The following is a 14,383-nucleotide window of genomic DNA, read 5'->3' as shown; positions in this document are numbered from 1 at the left end:
TAAGGTGCTTTAGTAACAAAACGAATGGCACTGTGATAAACTGCATCCAGTTTGCTGAGTAGAGTGTTGGAAGCTATTTTGTAGATGACATCGCCGAAGTCGAGGATCGGCAGGATAGTCAGTTTTACTAGGGTAAGTTTGGCGGCGTGAGTGAAGGAGGCTTTGTTGCGGAATAGAAAGCCGATTCTTGATTGATTTTGGATTGGAGATGTTTGATATGAGTCTGGAAGGAGAGTTTGCAGTCTAGCCAGACACCTAGGTACTTATAGATGTCCACATATTCTAGGTCGGAACCGTCCAGGGTGGTGATGCTAGTCGGGCGTGCGGGTGCAGGCAGCGAACGGTTGAAAAGCATGCATTTGGTTTTACTAGCGTTTAAGAGCAGTTGGAGGCCACGGAAGGAGTGTTGTATGGCATTGAAGCTCGTTTGGAGGTTAGATAGCACAGTGTCCAAGGAAGGGCCGGAAGTATATAGAATGGTGTCGTCTGCCGTATAGAGGTGGATCAGGGAATCGCCCGCAGCAAGAGCAACATCATTGATGTATACAGAGAAAAGAGTCGGCCCGAGAATTGAACCCTTTTGAGCAGTGCATGGTGGTTTTCAAATTAAGGGGGGATATTTATTTTTACAAGATTAAGGGTGGGACACAGCCAGTTGAATAAGACCTTAAATGTGATAGGAAAGTATCCAACAGGAAAGTGTGCTTATTGCCAGGAAACAGAGACCGTGGAGCATGTATTGCTACAGTGTGGGCAGTAACAGAGAGAGGCTGATATCTAGTATGAGGGAGAATGAGATACAGGAAATTAGTTTAAAGAGTATATAGAGTAGAACGTCATTAGATACAGTCTCAAATATATATATTTTTAAGAGCAACAGGGCTGGCAGGTAGGATTGTGTTTCTCCCTGTCTCTGGCCCACATTCCAATACAGTAGGTGGCGGTAATGCACCATAACGTTGGATGCCAACCGCCGATAAACACCACTGAAGAAGAAGAAAAAGGAAAAAGAAGAAGGGATATTTGTAGCAAGTTACCTGGTATGAATTGTTGTTTTCCCCCCTACTTACAGTCACTGTATAAGTAATGTTTGAAATACGACGACGCTGTTAATAACGCTGTAGCGATTTACCGAGCAGAAGGGCGCGCGTAACACAAAAATGCCTAGAATAGAGTCACGTGTGTTTAGCTGCAAACTAAAGCTAACACGTTAGCTAGCATGCCAGCAGTCCTGAAAGTGCACATTCTGTCTGCATATAACCTGCAAATTTAAACTTCACAGTATCTTTTTGACACAGGCATACGCGATAGCTATTTGAACAATTATTTTAGAATGGATAGCTAGCCATTATGCTAGTTAACTGTTGCTAGTTAAGCTCTATGATAATGTATGTTAATTGTTTACATTCTGTCCACGCGCTCTTACAAGGCAGGTGGAGCCGAGTTGGTGAAGTTAGCTAACTGCAGTAGCTCTCTGGCATACTTACTGCTCATGTATATTCCGAATAGAAAGGTTATTTAGCCAGCTACATGTCAGTCTTGGAGGATGGAAGGGGGACATTAAACAATGAAGCCACTAGCCACAGTATAGCTACGCAGTGCAGGATTTAGGCTGGCTGACTAAACTCAACGATTTACGATGGAGTTGAGAGGCGACTGTTGGCGGACTGGAGCGCTCTCTGAAAACGACGGATTTCAGCACCCAAAGAATAGCCTGCAATTACACATAACAATGTCGTGTGTAATTGCAGGCTAATCTTTGGGTGCTGAAATCAGTAGTTTTTTTTAAATGAAAAGAGCTCCACTCCGCCCACACTAGTTGCCGCTCAACTCCATCTTAAATCGTGGAGTGAAGTTTAATCGGCTAGATGTGGGCTTACTGTTTCGTCTGAGCAATCAATAAATGAGTGTTTGATTAAATAAGACGTCCTCTTATGCTTTCTCTCCTCCGACCCAGTTTAGTGAGGGATAATGGGTCGCCACACCTCTGACAGCGAGGAGGACAGCCGTAGCAGGAGGAAGAAGAAGGAGAAGCACAGACGGCGCTCCTCTTCCTCCAGCTCCTCTGGCAGCCGGGTGACCAGCCGCAGCAAGAGGTCCAGCAGACGCAGCCGCTCGCGGAGCCGCTCCAGAGAGAGAGACAGGAGGTAGGTCTATATATAAATACTGCAATTTACAGAGATCCGTAGATGAGAGAACTACTACACTGGCAAATATAAGAGGAAGCAGGCCTACAGCACAGAAAGGACAGACATGCGTGGTAGGTGTACTGTTTACAACACTAGAGGAACAGGTCGCTACCTCACCATCTAACAGAGGTGCATGAATGAAGGAGCAAACTGGATGTGTAAAGCTGTAACGGGGGCTGGTCTAGTAGTAGTCCCACCGTCGCGGACCACATATGCCTATGGAGGCGACGGTTGGTTCCCCGTCCCGCCACTCATTTTGTTCCTGTATCCCTTATCCCTCTCCTCTATCTACATATCTATCTAGCTATCCAAAATCTGTCAGTGAAACTTATACCATAAAATATATATTTAAAAAAATCAGCCACCACTCTTGAAAGGCAGTTTTAATTGAATAGGATAATACTACTTTATAGAACTACTACTTAGGGTGTCCAATCAAAAACACATATTTTGACCAATGGGTAAATCTGCAGGACACAAAACAATAGAGAGAAGATGGATATTGATTTTGATACATGTAGTATTTTCATATTTTAGTATACGTTTTTTAAAWTTTTTTATATATATATTTTTTACTTTTCTCCCCTTTTCTCCCCAATTTTTGTGGTATCCAATCGCTAGTAATTACTATCTTGTCTCATCGCTACAACTCCCGTACGGGCTCGGGAGAGACGAAGGTCGAAAGCCACGCGTCCTCCGAAGCACAACCCAACCAAGCCGCACTGCTTCTTAACACAGCGCGCCTCCAACCCGGAAGCTAGCCGCACCAATGTGTCGGAGGAAACACCGTGCACCTGGCCCCCTTGGTTAGCGCGCACTGCGCCCGGCCTGCCACAGGAGTCGCTGGAGCGCGATGAGACAAGGATATCCCTACCGGCCAAACCCTCCCTAACCCGGACGACGCTAGGCCAATTGTGCGTCGCCCCACGGACCTCCCGGTCGCGGCCGGCTGTGACAGAGCCTGGGCGCGAACCCAGAGACTCTGGTGGCGCAGCTAGCACTGCGATGCAGTGCCCTAGACCACTGCGCCACCCGGGAGGCCCTAGTATACGTTTTTCATATTAATTCAAAATTAATACAAGCATATCTCTGTGAAAGGACAACGGACAGGGCCTAAAATTAGATTTTGGCATTGGTGGGTAAGATGTCCATTTCATCAGCCACGTTGGCGGGTGGTCAGGGCTCCACAGTGCAAGCATTTCACTCGCATTTGTGAATAAAAATAGTAAAGTATGATCACACTTATAGCAAAGTAAATGCAACAGTAGCTGTTTCTCAAACTATTTCTGCCGTTTTGTTTCATAGCTGGAAAATGAATCAGTCAAACAGTCAAAGAACTACGAACCCTACGTAGCCTATTGCACCTCGCACTTCAACACTGCTTGGCTAGGGGCTGTGTTTGTTAGGCTTTTTACATTGTTTTGTTCACAAGCTAGGTTGTTCTATGTTTGAGTTTCAACTGCTAAGGAAGAAAAGACAACACTTCTACTAGTCAATCTCACAGGCACAAACATGACTCGAGTCGCGCTACCATGTTAATCTCCCGCCCTTAAGGGGAAGGTGACATTTTTTGTCTCATCTGTGATATTTTGGTTAAAAGACTCGGGTCACAAAAAATGAAATGAAACAATATACCACATTACTTCTTACTAGTAGTACATTTATTGTTTTTTGTGGGGTTTTGTTGGTGTAATTTTAGTGGCAAAACAAATATTTTGGCCGGTAAAAAAAAAATGAAGAAAAATATAGATTTTTTAATCTACCTGCCACAGTGGCTGGTGGAGCAAAATGTAAATGTTATGCCCTGTCAACAGAGCACAAAGCATAGTACAGTATCCAAGCTTTTTATTTTTGAAAGCCTTTTACATTTAATTCAGGTCATGTCATGCAAAAAAAAAATTGCGACCCGTGGAAACAACTTTGAAGACGACGACGCCAAAAAATTACACCGCTATGTCAAGGGAGCCTGGTGCTTATTATTGGATGTTTTAGGTTGTGAATTCTGACTTTTTGGATATAATGTTAATGATATGTTAAAGACCCCACGGAACAATTCAGAACATGAATAATCATATTTGTCTTCATAAAATATATTTTATAACATAAGGAAGTGAAATTTCATCAGCAAAGCGCTTTTTCACCAACTCTGGGCAGAGTGGGTGGGCACCCTATACTAGTTCATTCATCACGATACTTCCACTGTCTTCCATCACTTTATTTATTTTATTTTTATATTTAAGCAGGGTTGCTCAAAGTGGAGTTCGCGGGCCAAACATGGCCCTAAACAACATTTGGTTTGCCAGATACTGTACGTAATAGGCTATTAGTGTGGTCAACCAGTTGAGCAAGTCATTTTATCGATAAACGGATAAGTAGCATATTGTTTTTAAATGTGTACATGCTTTTATCCTTTGAGACAACAGCTGATTCAAAGGGGGTGTGGCTGATTTTAAAACACTTCCCGCTAGCCGCCAGGAGGATACTCTTGTGCATCCTCTGCTGAAGTAGGTAATCGAGGAGGTGAGCATACTCCTCTGTTCGCCTACTGACGAATTTACATTCTTCTTGACCACTCAACCACTTATCGGTTTCTAGGTCACGGAGGAGAGTAGGACAGAGGAGTTGCAGTGAGGACAGACTATATCCCAATGAGAATCTCCCACTAGCAAACCACTGTGGGTACTTCTTTTTCCCGCTGTAGTCAGCACCACACATCCACTTCCTGTTAAATTCAATTACACCACTAATAGGCCTTATGACAGGAGTACAACAAGAAAAGGAAGTACCCACGGTGGTTTGCTAGTGGGAGATTTAAACTATCAGGTTAAACTATTCTGATAAAATAATTAAATTATTAGTTGGTCTTATGATTGTGGAGGGCTTATATTTAGTCTAGCTATAACTTCACAAGCCCTGAATTCATTAGATTATTGCTGACTGTTTGAAATGCAGTGGATTTGACCTTTTAATTGTACAACAACGCTTATTTAGAGAAAACGTGAAGAGAATTGAGATGTATATCGTGAATCGACGAAAAGTTCGAAAAAATTGAGATATGATTTTTAGGCCATGTCGCCCAGCCCTAGTTGGACGTACTACCAAATTCTATAAAACATCGTTGGAGGCGGCTTATGGTAGAGAAATTAACATTACATTCCCTGTCAACATCTCTGGTGGACATTCCTGCAATCAGCATGCCTCAAAATGTAAAACATCTGTGGCATTGTGTTTTGTGACAAAACGGTACATTTTAGAGTGGCCTTTTATTTATAAATGCCACGCCTGTCAGGTGGATGGTCTCTTTTATTTCAGCTCATGAAACATGGGACCATCACTTTACATGTATTTACCTGTTGGACATAGGCTATTACAATGAATAAATGTAATTACCAGTAGTTAGTAGTTGATGTTACTTCCATCATTTAGACCCACAGGCTTTTTTTTCTTTTGAATTTGTTTGTCCAGGCTGTGTGTGAGAGAAAGTGTCTGTGAGTAAATGACCGCTGATGATGTCCGCTGAGGGTCTCTTTAACAGAGGATACTGGACAGCCTCCTACACACGCGCACACGCTCCACACTCACTGCAGTCGTTTAGACAAGGCCGGTTGATGGTCATTATTTATGCGCTTTGGTCAGGGTCCATTACGCAAGATGGGAAAATCATTGGTGGTCTTGAGAGAATGGCTCGCTGATCTGGGGCCGTCTGGGTGGAGTGAGGTGGGGCTGGTTGTAGCCGTTTAACCCTTTAGCCTTCAGTCTTCCTGCTAAATCAGCCATTCATTCGCTGCCTAGGAAATGCTTCTGTCAAATCAAGGAGTTGGACATGGCCAGGGAATGGATATTGGGTTGAAAATAGATACAGGGTTTATGGCTTAAGTTAGGCCTTTATGTATGAGGCTACGTCTGCATTTGCCTATGGGCCCTGGTCAAAAGTAGTGCACTATATAGGGAATATGGTGCCATTTGGAAGGCACACTGCACGCGTAAAGATAATCGTTAACTGAAGTCTCCAGTGAAGAGCAGCACGTGTTCACTAGCTGTTCACCAGGCATTAAAGAGCTCCCCCACACAACCCATTGAGTTGACATGGAACACACAGTCAGTGTTAGTGCACATGTCAAACCTGCTCCCACTATTCACTTGGATGGCTTCCATCATGCCGGAGCACACAGGCAGACTCCCTCTCATGTGCCGTAGTGGCAGCTTTCGCTTTGTGCGAACCAGCCGTGTTTTCTTAACATTACCATCACACGCCTGTGTGTGTGTGTGTGTATACCGCAAGTTCAAATAACATGTCTCGTCCTGCACGTTTCTTCCGCTGAACCCGTGTGTGAAGTGCTTGAGTCAAGGCCACGATGGAAGCCTTCTTCCTGAACCAACCCGCTTCTGCGATCCAACCAACCCGGCAAATACTAATACAGCGCTCCCTCTCGCTCACAACAAAAGTATTTGATAGATTTGATGAACAACCACTGGCACTTCTTGGGGGCTAGGTATGGAAAGTAATGAGGGAATTATTTCATTACCGAAATTAACATACCAAATTATTATTTTGAGGGATATATAAGTTATTTATGTATAAGATGGGACTGGGAGACATTTTTTCTCTGTTGCTCAGTCTTAACGTGTTGTGAAAGGCGGGTAAGAACACCGAGAATAAGAGAGAATATACTGCTTGGCGTGGAAACACGGGAGAGGGTGCGAGGGGGTGAGCGAGGGGTTGATATGTGGTTAAGAAGAAGACGAGTTTGAGCTGCTAAACTCAGACCAGCACAGTGAGTCATTCTAGCGCTGGTTAATCAATGACTGGTTAATCAATAAACACCTGTGTGTGTGTGTGTGTGTGTATCTGTGTGTGTCAGACGCAGGCGGCGGTCCAACAGCAGCTCGTCCCGCAGGAGGAGGGAGCGGAGATGGAGACCGAGGCAGGACCAACCGCTCCCATAGGACACGCAGCCGCACCCGCAGGTATGATGGGGACTGAGGTAGTGGGGACGGGGGGGATGGGTGGGGGGAGAGAAGGGCTCAAGAGAGTTTACAGTGGCACTACTATAGTTTTGTGGGTTTGAGGATGGACAGTAGAAGGTGCTGGCTTTCAATAGGTGTCTGACTACCACACGCATGCACACACACCACACTCTACTCTCTTCACCGTACGCATACCCTGTGCGTGTCTCTGATTTTTGGCTGAATTTCACAATGTAATGGCATTTGATCATGATTGGTTCCAGCAACCACAAACTGAATGTTGCCATTTTGCTTGCCGTTTACAGCAAAACATACTCAAACAACAAAAACCACATTTGTAGGGACTTGGTGTGTGCGTGCGTGCGTGCGTGCGTGCGTGCGTGCGTGCGTGTGTGTGTGTGTGTGAGTGCCAGCCAAGCAGGCAGTAGCAGCTCAGTGTGGTTTGTTTGCTGTTGTGGCGAAGGCCATTATAACGTGGCAGGCTGTCATTAAAGAGACTCTAACTCTCTGAGCCACTCTGTACTACTGTGACAGCTGTTCACACACACACACACACACACACACACACACACACACACACACACACACACACACACACACACACAGCACCTTTTTTATTTTGGTTTGTGTTAATGAAGTACAGGCACACACACAGACCCAGGAGGTCAAAGACACATTTTGTTTGCGTCCCCGCCCCTCTTTGGGAACACAAGAAAATAGGGTAAACCTGCTTTAATTAATAATGCAATTAAAACATAATTATCCATTCATGGTTTATTGAAATATTATTATTATTATCATCATTATCGTGTGGTTTGTTACACATATATACACACACACACACACACACACACACACACACACACACACACACACACACACAATGTCATTGGATGGCTTTCTGGGAGACACAAAAGGGGGGAGGCTCCATGCATGGTTGTCCATGTCATTAACAACTCTGCTGTTTAAATCTGTTTTTATCATTTTTAATTGTGCACAAGTCCCCTTGTTTACTTGTTGTATGGCTACAGGGAAGAATTGACAAACCATTTTAGTCACAAAGGAGCGGTTTCATATCTTCATTAGGTTAGATAAGATGGCGGTAATGAAGGAAACTGGTAACGGAGGCTATGGACTGTCGGAGCTAGCAGGGGAGCCTGATTGGGTGGAGGTGCTCTTCTTAAATGGAGAATTACATTGTTTATACACTTGAAGTCGGAAGTTCACATACACCTTAGCCAAATACATTCAAACTCAGTTTTTCACAATTCCTGACATTTAATCCTAGTAAAAATTCCCTGTCTTAGGTCAGTTAGGATCACCACTTTATTTTAAGAATGTGAAATGTCAGAATAATAGTAGAGAGAATTATTTCTTTCAGCTTTTATTTCTTTCATCACATTCCCAGTGGGTCAGACGTATACATACACTCAATTAGTATTTGGTAGCATTGCCTTTCAATTCATTAACTTGGGTCATATGTTTCGGATAGCCTCCTACAAGCTTCCCACAATAAGTTGGGTGAATTTTGGCCCATTCCTCCTGCCAGAGCTGGTGTAACTGAGTCAGGTTTGGAGGCCTCCAAATTTTCGACAGGATTGAGGTCAGGGCTTTGTGATGGCCACTCCAATACCTTGACTTTGCTGTCCTTAAGCCATTTTGCCACAACTTTGGAAGTATGCTTGGGGTCATTGTCCATTTGGAAGACCCATTTGCGACCAAGCTTTAACTTCCTGACTGATGTTTTGAGATGTTGCTTCAATATATCCACATGATTTTCCTACCTCATGATGCCATCTATTTTGGGAAGTGCACCAGTCCCTCCTGCAGCAAAGCACCCCCACAACATGATGCTGCCACCCCCGTGCTTCACGGTTGGGATGGTGTTATTCGGCTTGCAAGCCTCCTCCTTTTTCCTCCAAACATAACGATGGTTATTATGGCCAAACAGTTTTATTTTTGTTTCATCAGACCTGAGGACATTTCTCCAAAAAGTACGATCTTTTTCCACATGTGCAGTTGCAAACCGCAGTCTGGCTTTTTTATGGAGGTTTTGGAGCAGTGTCTTCTTCCTTGCTGAGCGGCCTTTCAGGTTATGTCGATATAGGACTCGTTTTACTGTGGATATAGATACTTTTGTACCTGTTTCCTCGAGCATCTTCACAAGGTCCTTTGCCGTTGTTCTGGGATTGATTTGCACTTTTCGCACCAAAGTACGTTCATCTCTAGGAGACAGAAAGCGTCTCCTTCCTGAGCGGTATGACGGCTGTGTGGCCCCTAGGTGTTTATACTTGCGTACTATTGTTTGTACAGACGAACGTGGTACCTTCAGGCGTTTGGAAATTGATCCCAAGGATGAACCAGACTGGTGGAGGTCTACAAATTTTTTTTTCAGGCCTTTGCTGATTTCTTTTGATTTTCCCATGATGTCAAGCAAAGAGGCACTGAGTTTGAAGGTAGGCCTTGAAATACATCCACAGGTACACCCCCAATTGACTCAAATGATGTCAACTAGCCTATCAGAAGCTTCTAAAGCCATGGCATAATTTTCTGTAATTTTCCAAGCTGTTTAAAGGCACAGTCAACTTAGTGTATGTAAACTTCTGACCCACTGGAATTGTGATACAGTGAATTATAAGTGAAATAATTTGTCTGTAAACAATTGTTGGAAAAAAGACTCGTGTCATGCATAAAGTAGATGTCCTAACCGACTTGCCAAAACTATAGTTTGTTAACAAGAAATTTGTGGAGTGGTTGACAAACACGTTTTTAATGACTCCAACCTAAGTGTATGTAATCTTCCGACTTCAACTGTACATATGTATACACATACATGCACACACTGCTAAACCACAGCTGTTCTTTTGTGGCGCTCCGCCAACGACAGTGTTGATTAAAACAACACCTCCCCCCCGAACCAAATAGGCAATAATGCCAGTGTCACATCAATGTAGTAGGGAGATTTGGAATTACAGTTGATAATATCTCTGTGTTAACACATGAAGCAATGTGATTAAAGAGGGAAAGCCTTCTGTAAACGGCTTAAGCAGGGGGTTAACAGTGGTGGTGGGGGTGGGGGGAGCACAGCAACCTGAATGTTAAGTGGGGAATAAGTTTCGTAATGTCTGACTTGACAAAGTGGAACAGGTTACCATGGTCTGGGCTGCTATCTGTCACTGTCGTGTTAAAAGGGTTTGGGTCGAGGCTGCCTGATAAATCAGAGGTGGATTGAGTGGACAGGGCCCCCGTGATTGATAAGTTGACAGGATATGAGGAACTCGCTCGCAGCAGCCCGGGACATCCGCGTGGCATGAGATATAGAATATGAGAGGGGAGAGAAAAAGGATGGGACGAGAGGGATATTATTCAGAGGAATGAGAATAATAACACCTGCATAGAAATATTGCAGGGGAAAAGGTTAGGACAGTTGGTGGGGGGGTGAATATTACTTTCTTTAGAATCCTATATGTATAAATACAATATATATACATATATATATAGGAAAAAATAATAATGCTCTATGAAGCACTTATGTGTTTACTATTGCAAAGCGACTCCCTCTGCAATCAGAAAATGATTTGAAAAGTGGAGACCCCCCGCRCCCCCAGAGGTGGCCAATCTAACCCCCCGAAATGCAAAACAGACAAGTGTAGCAGATTATCCATTAGTCATTAATGTTTATTCCCTTTGATCAGAGGAGTCAGATCTCCAAGCCAGCGTTATATTGAGAGGTGTTATGGCTCAGTTCACCGCTCCGGCTCCAGTTCACTGGGGATGGCGAGGCACCGAGCACACGTCTATCTGGACTCAACTAAACCCGCTCCAACAAAGACAACACGGTTAAGAATTACGGATGGGATCATAGGAACATTTTAGGGGACGTTTGTGAAGTTATGGGGGTGTAGGAGAGTCACAGGTTAAAGCCATGGCTGTCTCTCTGTCTGTCAGTCAGTCAGTGTTAAATCAATGGCAGGTTCACAGGAAGGGATTGGAGACCATCATAGCGTTACTAATCCACCACTTGACCTCAAACACCAGACGTCGCACCCACCCACCTACGCACGCACCCACCCACGCACGCACCCACCCACGCACGCACCCACCCACATACATATACATGCACGCAAAGATGCTTACATTTCTCTCATTAATATTTCAGAGACATGTTCCGTTCGGGGAGCATAGTGCTTCTGTAAGGGTTTAGCCCAGGTAAACTCAGAGGGGTTAGTTCACTGTGATTGTCATCTGCATCAAACGGAGGGCCCCTAATTATCATGCCCTCCTCCCCAAAGGATAGTGAACTCATCCAGGAAACACTGTCGCTCCAATCTGGCACTCTGGAAGGGCTAGGCGCTCCTAGGAGTGCACTAGTGTGCAGGTTGGGGTAGTGCGTATGCCGTAGCTCGGGGGGATCAGAATGGGAAACCCTCTCGTTGGCGTAGTAGTCGCTTGCTTGGATCGCCGTTGGAAGATCACACAAGGTGTGAGTGATGGCCCAATATTTATTTTGCACAGCAACTTTCCGGTGTAATGTACTACGGGGCGGCCACAGTACATCTGCTTGATGGCTTTACCTGACTGCTCCACTTTAGGGGCCTGTGCAAAGGTCACCAAGTGTAGAGAGGAGGAGGAGGATGGGTGGAGGAGGGGGGAATGAGAATCAGGTCTTTCTGAGAGAGAGAAGAAAATAAAAGTCAATGAATTTATAGGCGGACGGGGGCTTTGAAAACGTGCTAAGAAAGTTCTGGTCATCGCTGTTTACACAGTATCTGGATTACCCATCAGTGTGTATGGTGGGTCTGGGCCCAGTGGTGTGCTATGGGGATCCGATCTGAGTGTGTGTTGCGGACATGACAACCCAAATCTGGGTTTCTACCCCAGAGCTAGAGAATAGGATGTAGAAAAAGAAAGATGTGAATTCTTATAGTACCTGGTAAGAGCAGAAAATAACAACTCAAATGTTTTTATTTTTTTTAATCGCAGTTCTCCATTATAGTTTTTCTACTGTCGGCAATGAGTGTGTAGCCTAACCTGTTTAGTGTGTGTGTGTGTTTGAATGCTGCTTACAGGACAACCTTCTCCTCTATATATGTCTGATATACCACTGGGCTTTCTCCTCTCATTCACCTCCTAGACAGGTGGCGAGGGATATATGTTTCCTCCAGTTCTCTCATTATACCCGATTTTATACAAAATGTTGGTTTAAGCTGTAAGATGACCCGGTTTGGTTGTGGTGTGTGCTCTTTACTTCATACATGCTTCCATTTTGGAGAATCTGAGAGGCTTTTTCATAGGTTTTTTCCCCTCTGCATCCAGTCTTTTTTATTTATCCCCTTTAAAGGCCAGTCAAGCGCTGCTCGTTGCTTTGTTGTCAGAAACCGTTATTTACCAAAGAGAGGAGTAAGTGACTGACACGGACGGGCCCTTTCATCCCTTGCTTGCCGCGAGGCACTGTTCCCCTCTCCTGCCAAACCCCCCCGTCCACCACCGTCCACCCACCCTCCAGGCACACACTCGGCACCAGCCCCGAGCCCCACTCCCCTGGGTGGGAACCTAGCCGCTCGGTGGATCAGCCAGTCTGTTCTACCGCTAAACAAACACACACACGAGCGCATGTACACACACGAGCGCATGTACACGCACACATGCACAGGTACACATGCACCCACACACGCACACACAGACACACAGACAAGGCTTTGTGAAAGCCCCAATGCAATAATCCAATTTGCCAACGCTTTGGAGTAGACAGATTACGTTGGTTTTATTTACACCGACCCTATTGTGTGTTGTTCAAGTAAAAAAACAACCGTGCCACAGATAACTCAGACGGTCTTTGAGCATCTCATAGGAACCTCCTGACACTAAAAAGCTCGACTAGACGTTGCTCTAAATTCATCCCATGTCAGAAACGATGACCGATTGGTCCGCCAAACAGCAGCGGCTCCTGAATGCGAAACGTGAAGAGAACCTTGACAACAATGTATTTTAATCACCCAATATTACCCGTCAGATTGGTTTGTCTCTGTAAATATTAGGGGCCGTTGTTCTGCCTTGACCTCGCTCGGATAATGTATTTATTGTCCAGAGGCTTTCGCTTTGACTGGGCCTTTCAGTTCTCTCTGTTGTTCACGGCACTCTGGCCTTCAAACTGAGAGCTCAGGATGCTGCTTTCACTTTGTAGTACTAGCAGCTTCCTACCTCTTAAGAAATCCCTCAATAAACAGACATGTCATTCACCCGTCAGTCAACATTTGGACCGGTTTCGGAGGAAGATGGCAGCAGCTCCTAATACACAATGAGCTGTACGTTCATTTCATCACGTCGAAAAGAGCTCGCCCGTTTGTCCAGAGTGTGATAGAGACAGAAAGTGTGTGAGAACAACAGCGATAGACAGAGAGAAAGACTCTTTGCCCTGGTATCGGAAAACTGAATACAAAATGAATCTCTCCCTTCCCTACGTTTCTCCTCCATTTAAGCTTCTTGAAGTTCTTCCAAATTGGGTTTTAAATGCCAATTAGGAGGTTGAATGTAGTAAAATAAAAGAAAATGCAACCAGAATGGCCTCACCTTCTGGCTGGTTAGGCTTCTGAGAGAGACGCTGAACCTTTGGCTCCGAGCGCGGCTTTGAGAAAAATATCCTGCCTAATGAACACATTAATTAGAACCATAACTATTTATAAGATGATAATTAGAAACGAAGGGAGGTAAACTGGGCTTTTCCTGCAATTAATGGAGGATTAATTACTGGAGGTAATGAAGTGGATTTTTGAAACGCATTAAGGTGAAGTACAGAGATGTGCAGACGCTTTGTGATCAGTGGCATAATTATTCCGGTGGCCGTTTGAGTCTCGGCTCACTCGGGCCGGCTAATAAGCATCATTGCATCGTTATATATGCACTTAAAAAGACTTGCCACCAAAATGACTGCCTAATTATTTCTAATTGCCAGGCCGTGTGTTGTCATTGAGCTGTTTGGAGCGAGTGGTTTCAGAACCCTGGGTTTAATGGCGCTGTGGGGGGAAATTGAGGGGGGAAAAGGGGGCACCTCACGCCGTACCCCACGGCCCAGACTGGTCTCGTCCCCCCCTCCCGTGCCACTCACTCCCGATGGGGGCGTCCCTGTCTGACTCCGGAGGTCACCCCATGAAGTAGCCGGCCGGCAAAGTTTTCCGTTTTTTGTATTCAGCACTTTTCAGGTTTTTCTTTTTTCTTTAATGAACGAC

At 44.8% G+C, this 14,383-nt stretch overlaps 1 protein-coding gene across 1 annotated transcript in view; it reads left to right on the top strand.

The window, feature by feature from the left end:
- Positions 1 to 1,971: 1,971 nt before the first annotated feature.
- The window catches only part of rsrc1 (arginine/serine-rich coiled-coil 1), a 179,231-nt gene continuing 166,819 nt past the window's right edge, over positions 1,972 to 14,383 (top strand). Inside the window, exons 1-3 of the mRNA XM_070436819.1 lie at positions 1,972 to 2,147; positions 6,827 to 6,897; positions 7,052 to 7,157. Coding sequence (XP_070292920.1) covers positions 1,972 to 2,147; positions 6,827 to 6,897; positions 7,052 to 7,157 — 353 coding nt within the window. The remainder of the gene's footprint in view (positions 2,148 to 6,826; positions 6,898 to 7,051; positions 7,158 to 14,383) is intronic.

Source organism: Salvelinus sp. IW2-2015, linkage group LG4p (assembly GCF_002910315.2).
Source record: "Salvelinus sp. IW2-2015 linkage group LG4p, ASM291031v2, whole genome shotgun sequence".
Lineage (NCBI taxonomy): Eukaryota > Metazoa > Chordata > Actinopteri > Salmoniformes > Salmonidae > Salvelinus > Salvelinus sp. IW2-2015.
The sequence above is the reverse complement of the archived record's forward strand: the minus strand, read 5'-3'. Positions and strand labels throughout refer to the sequence as shown.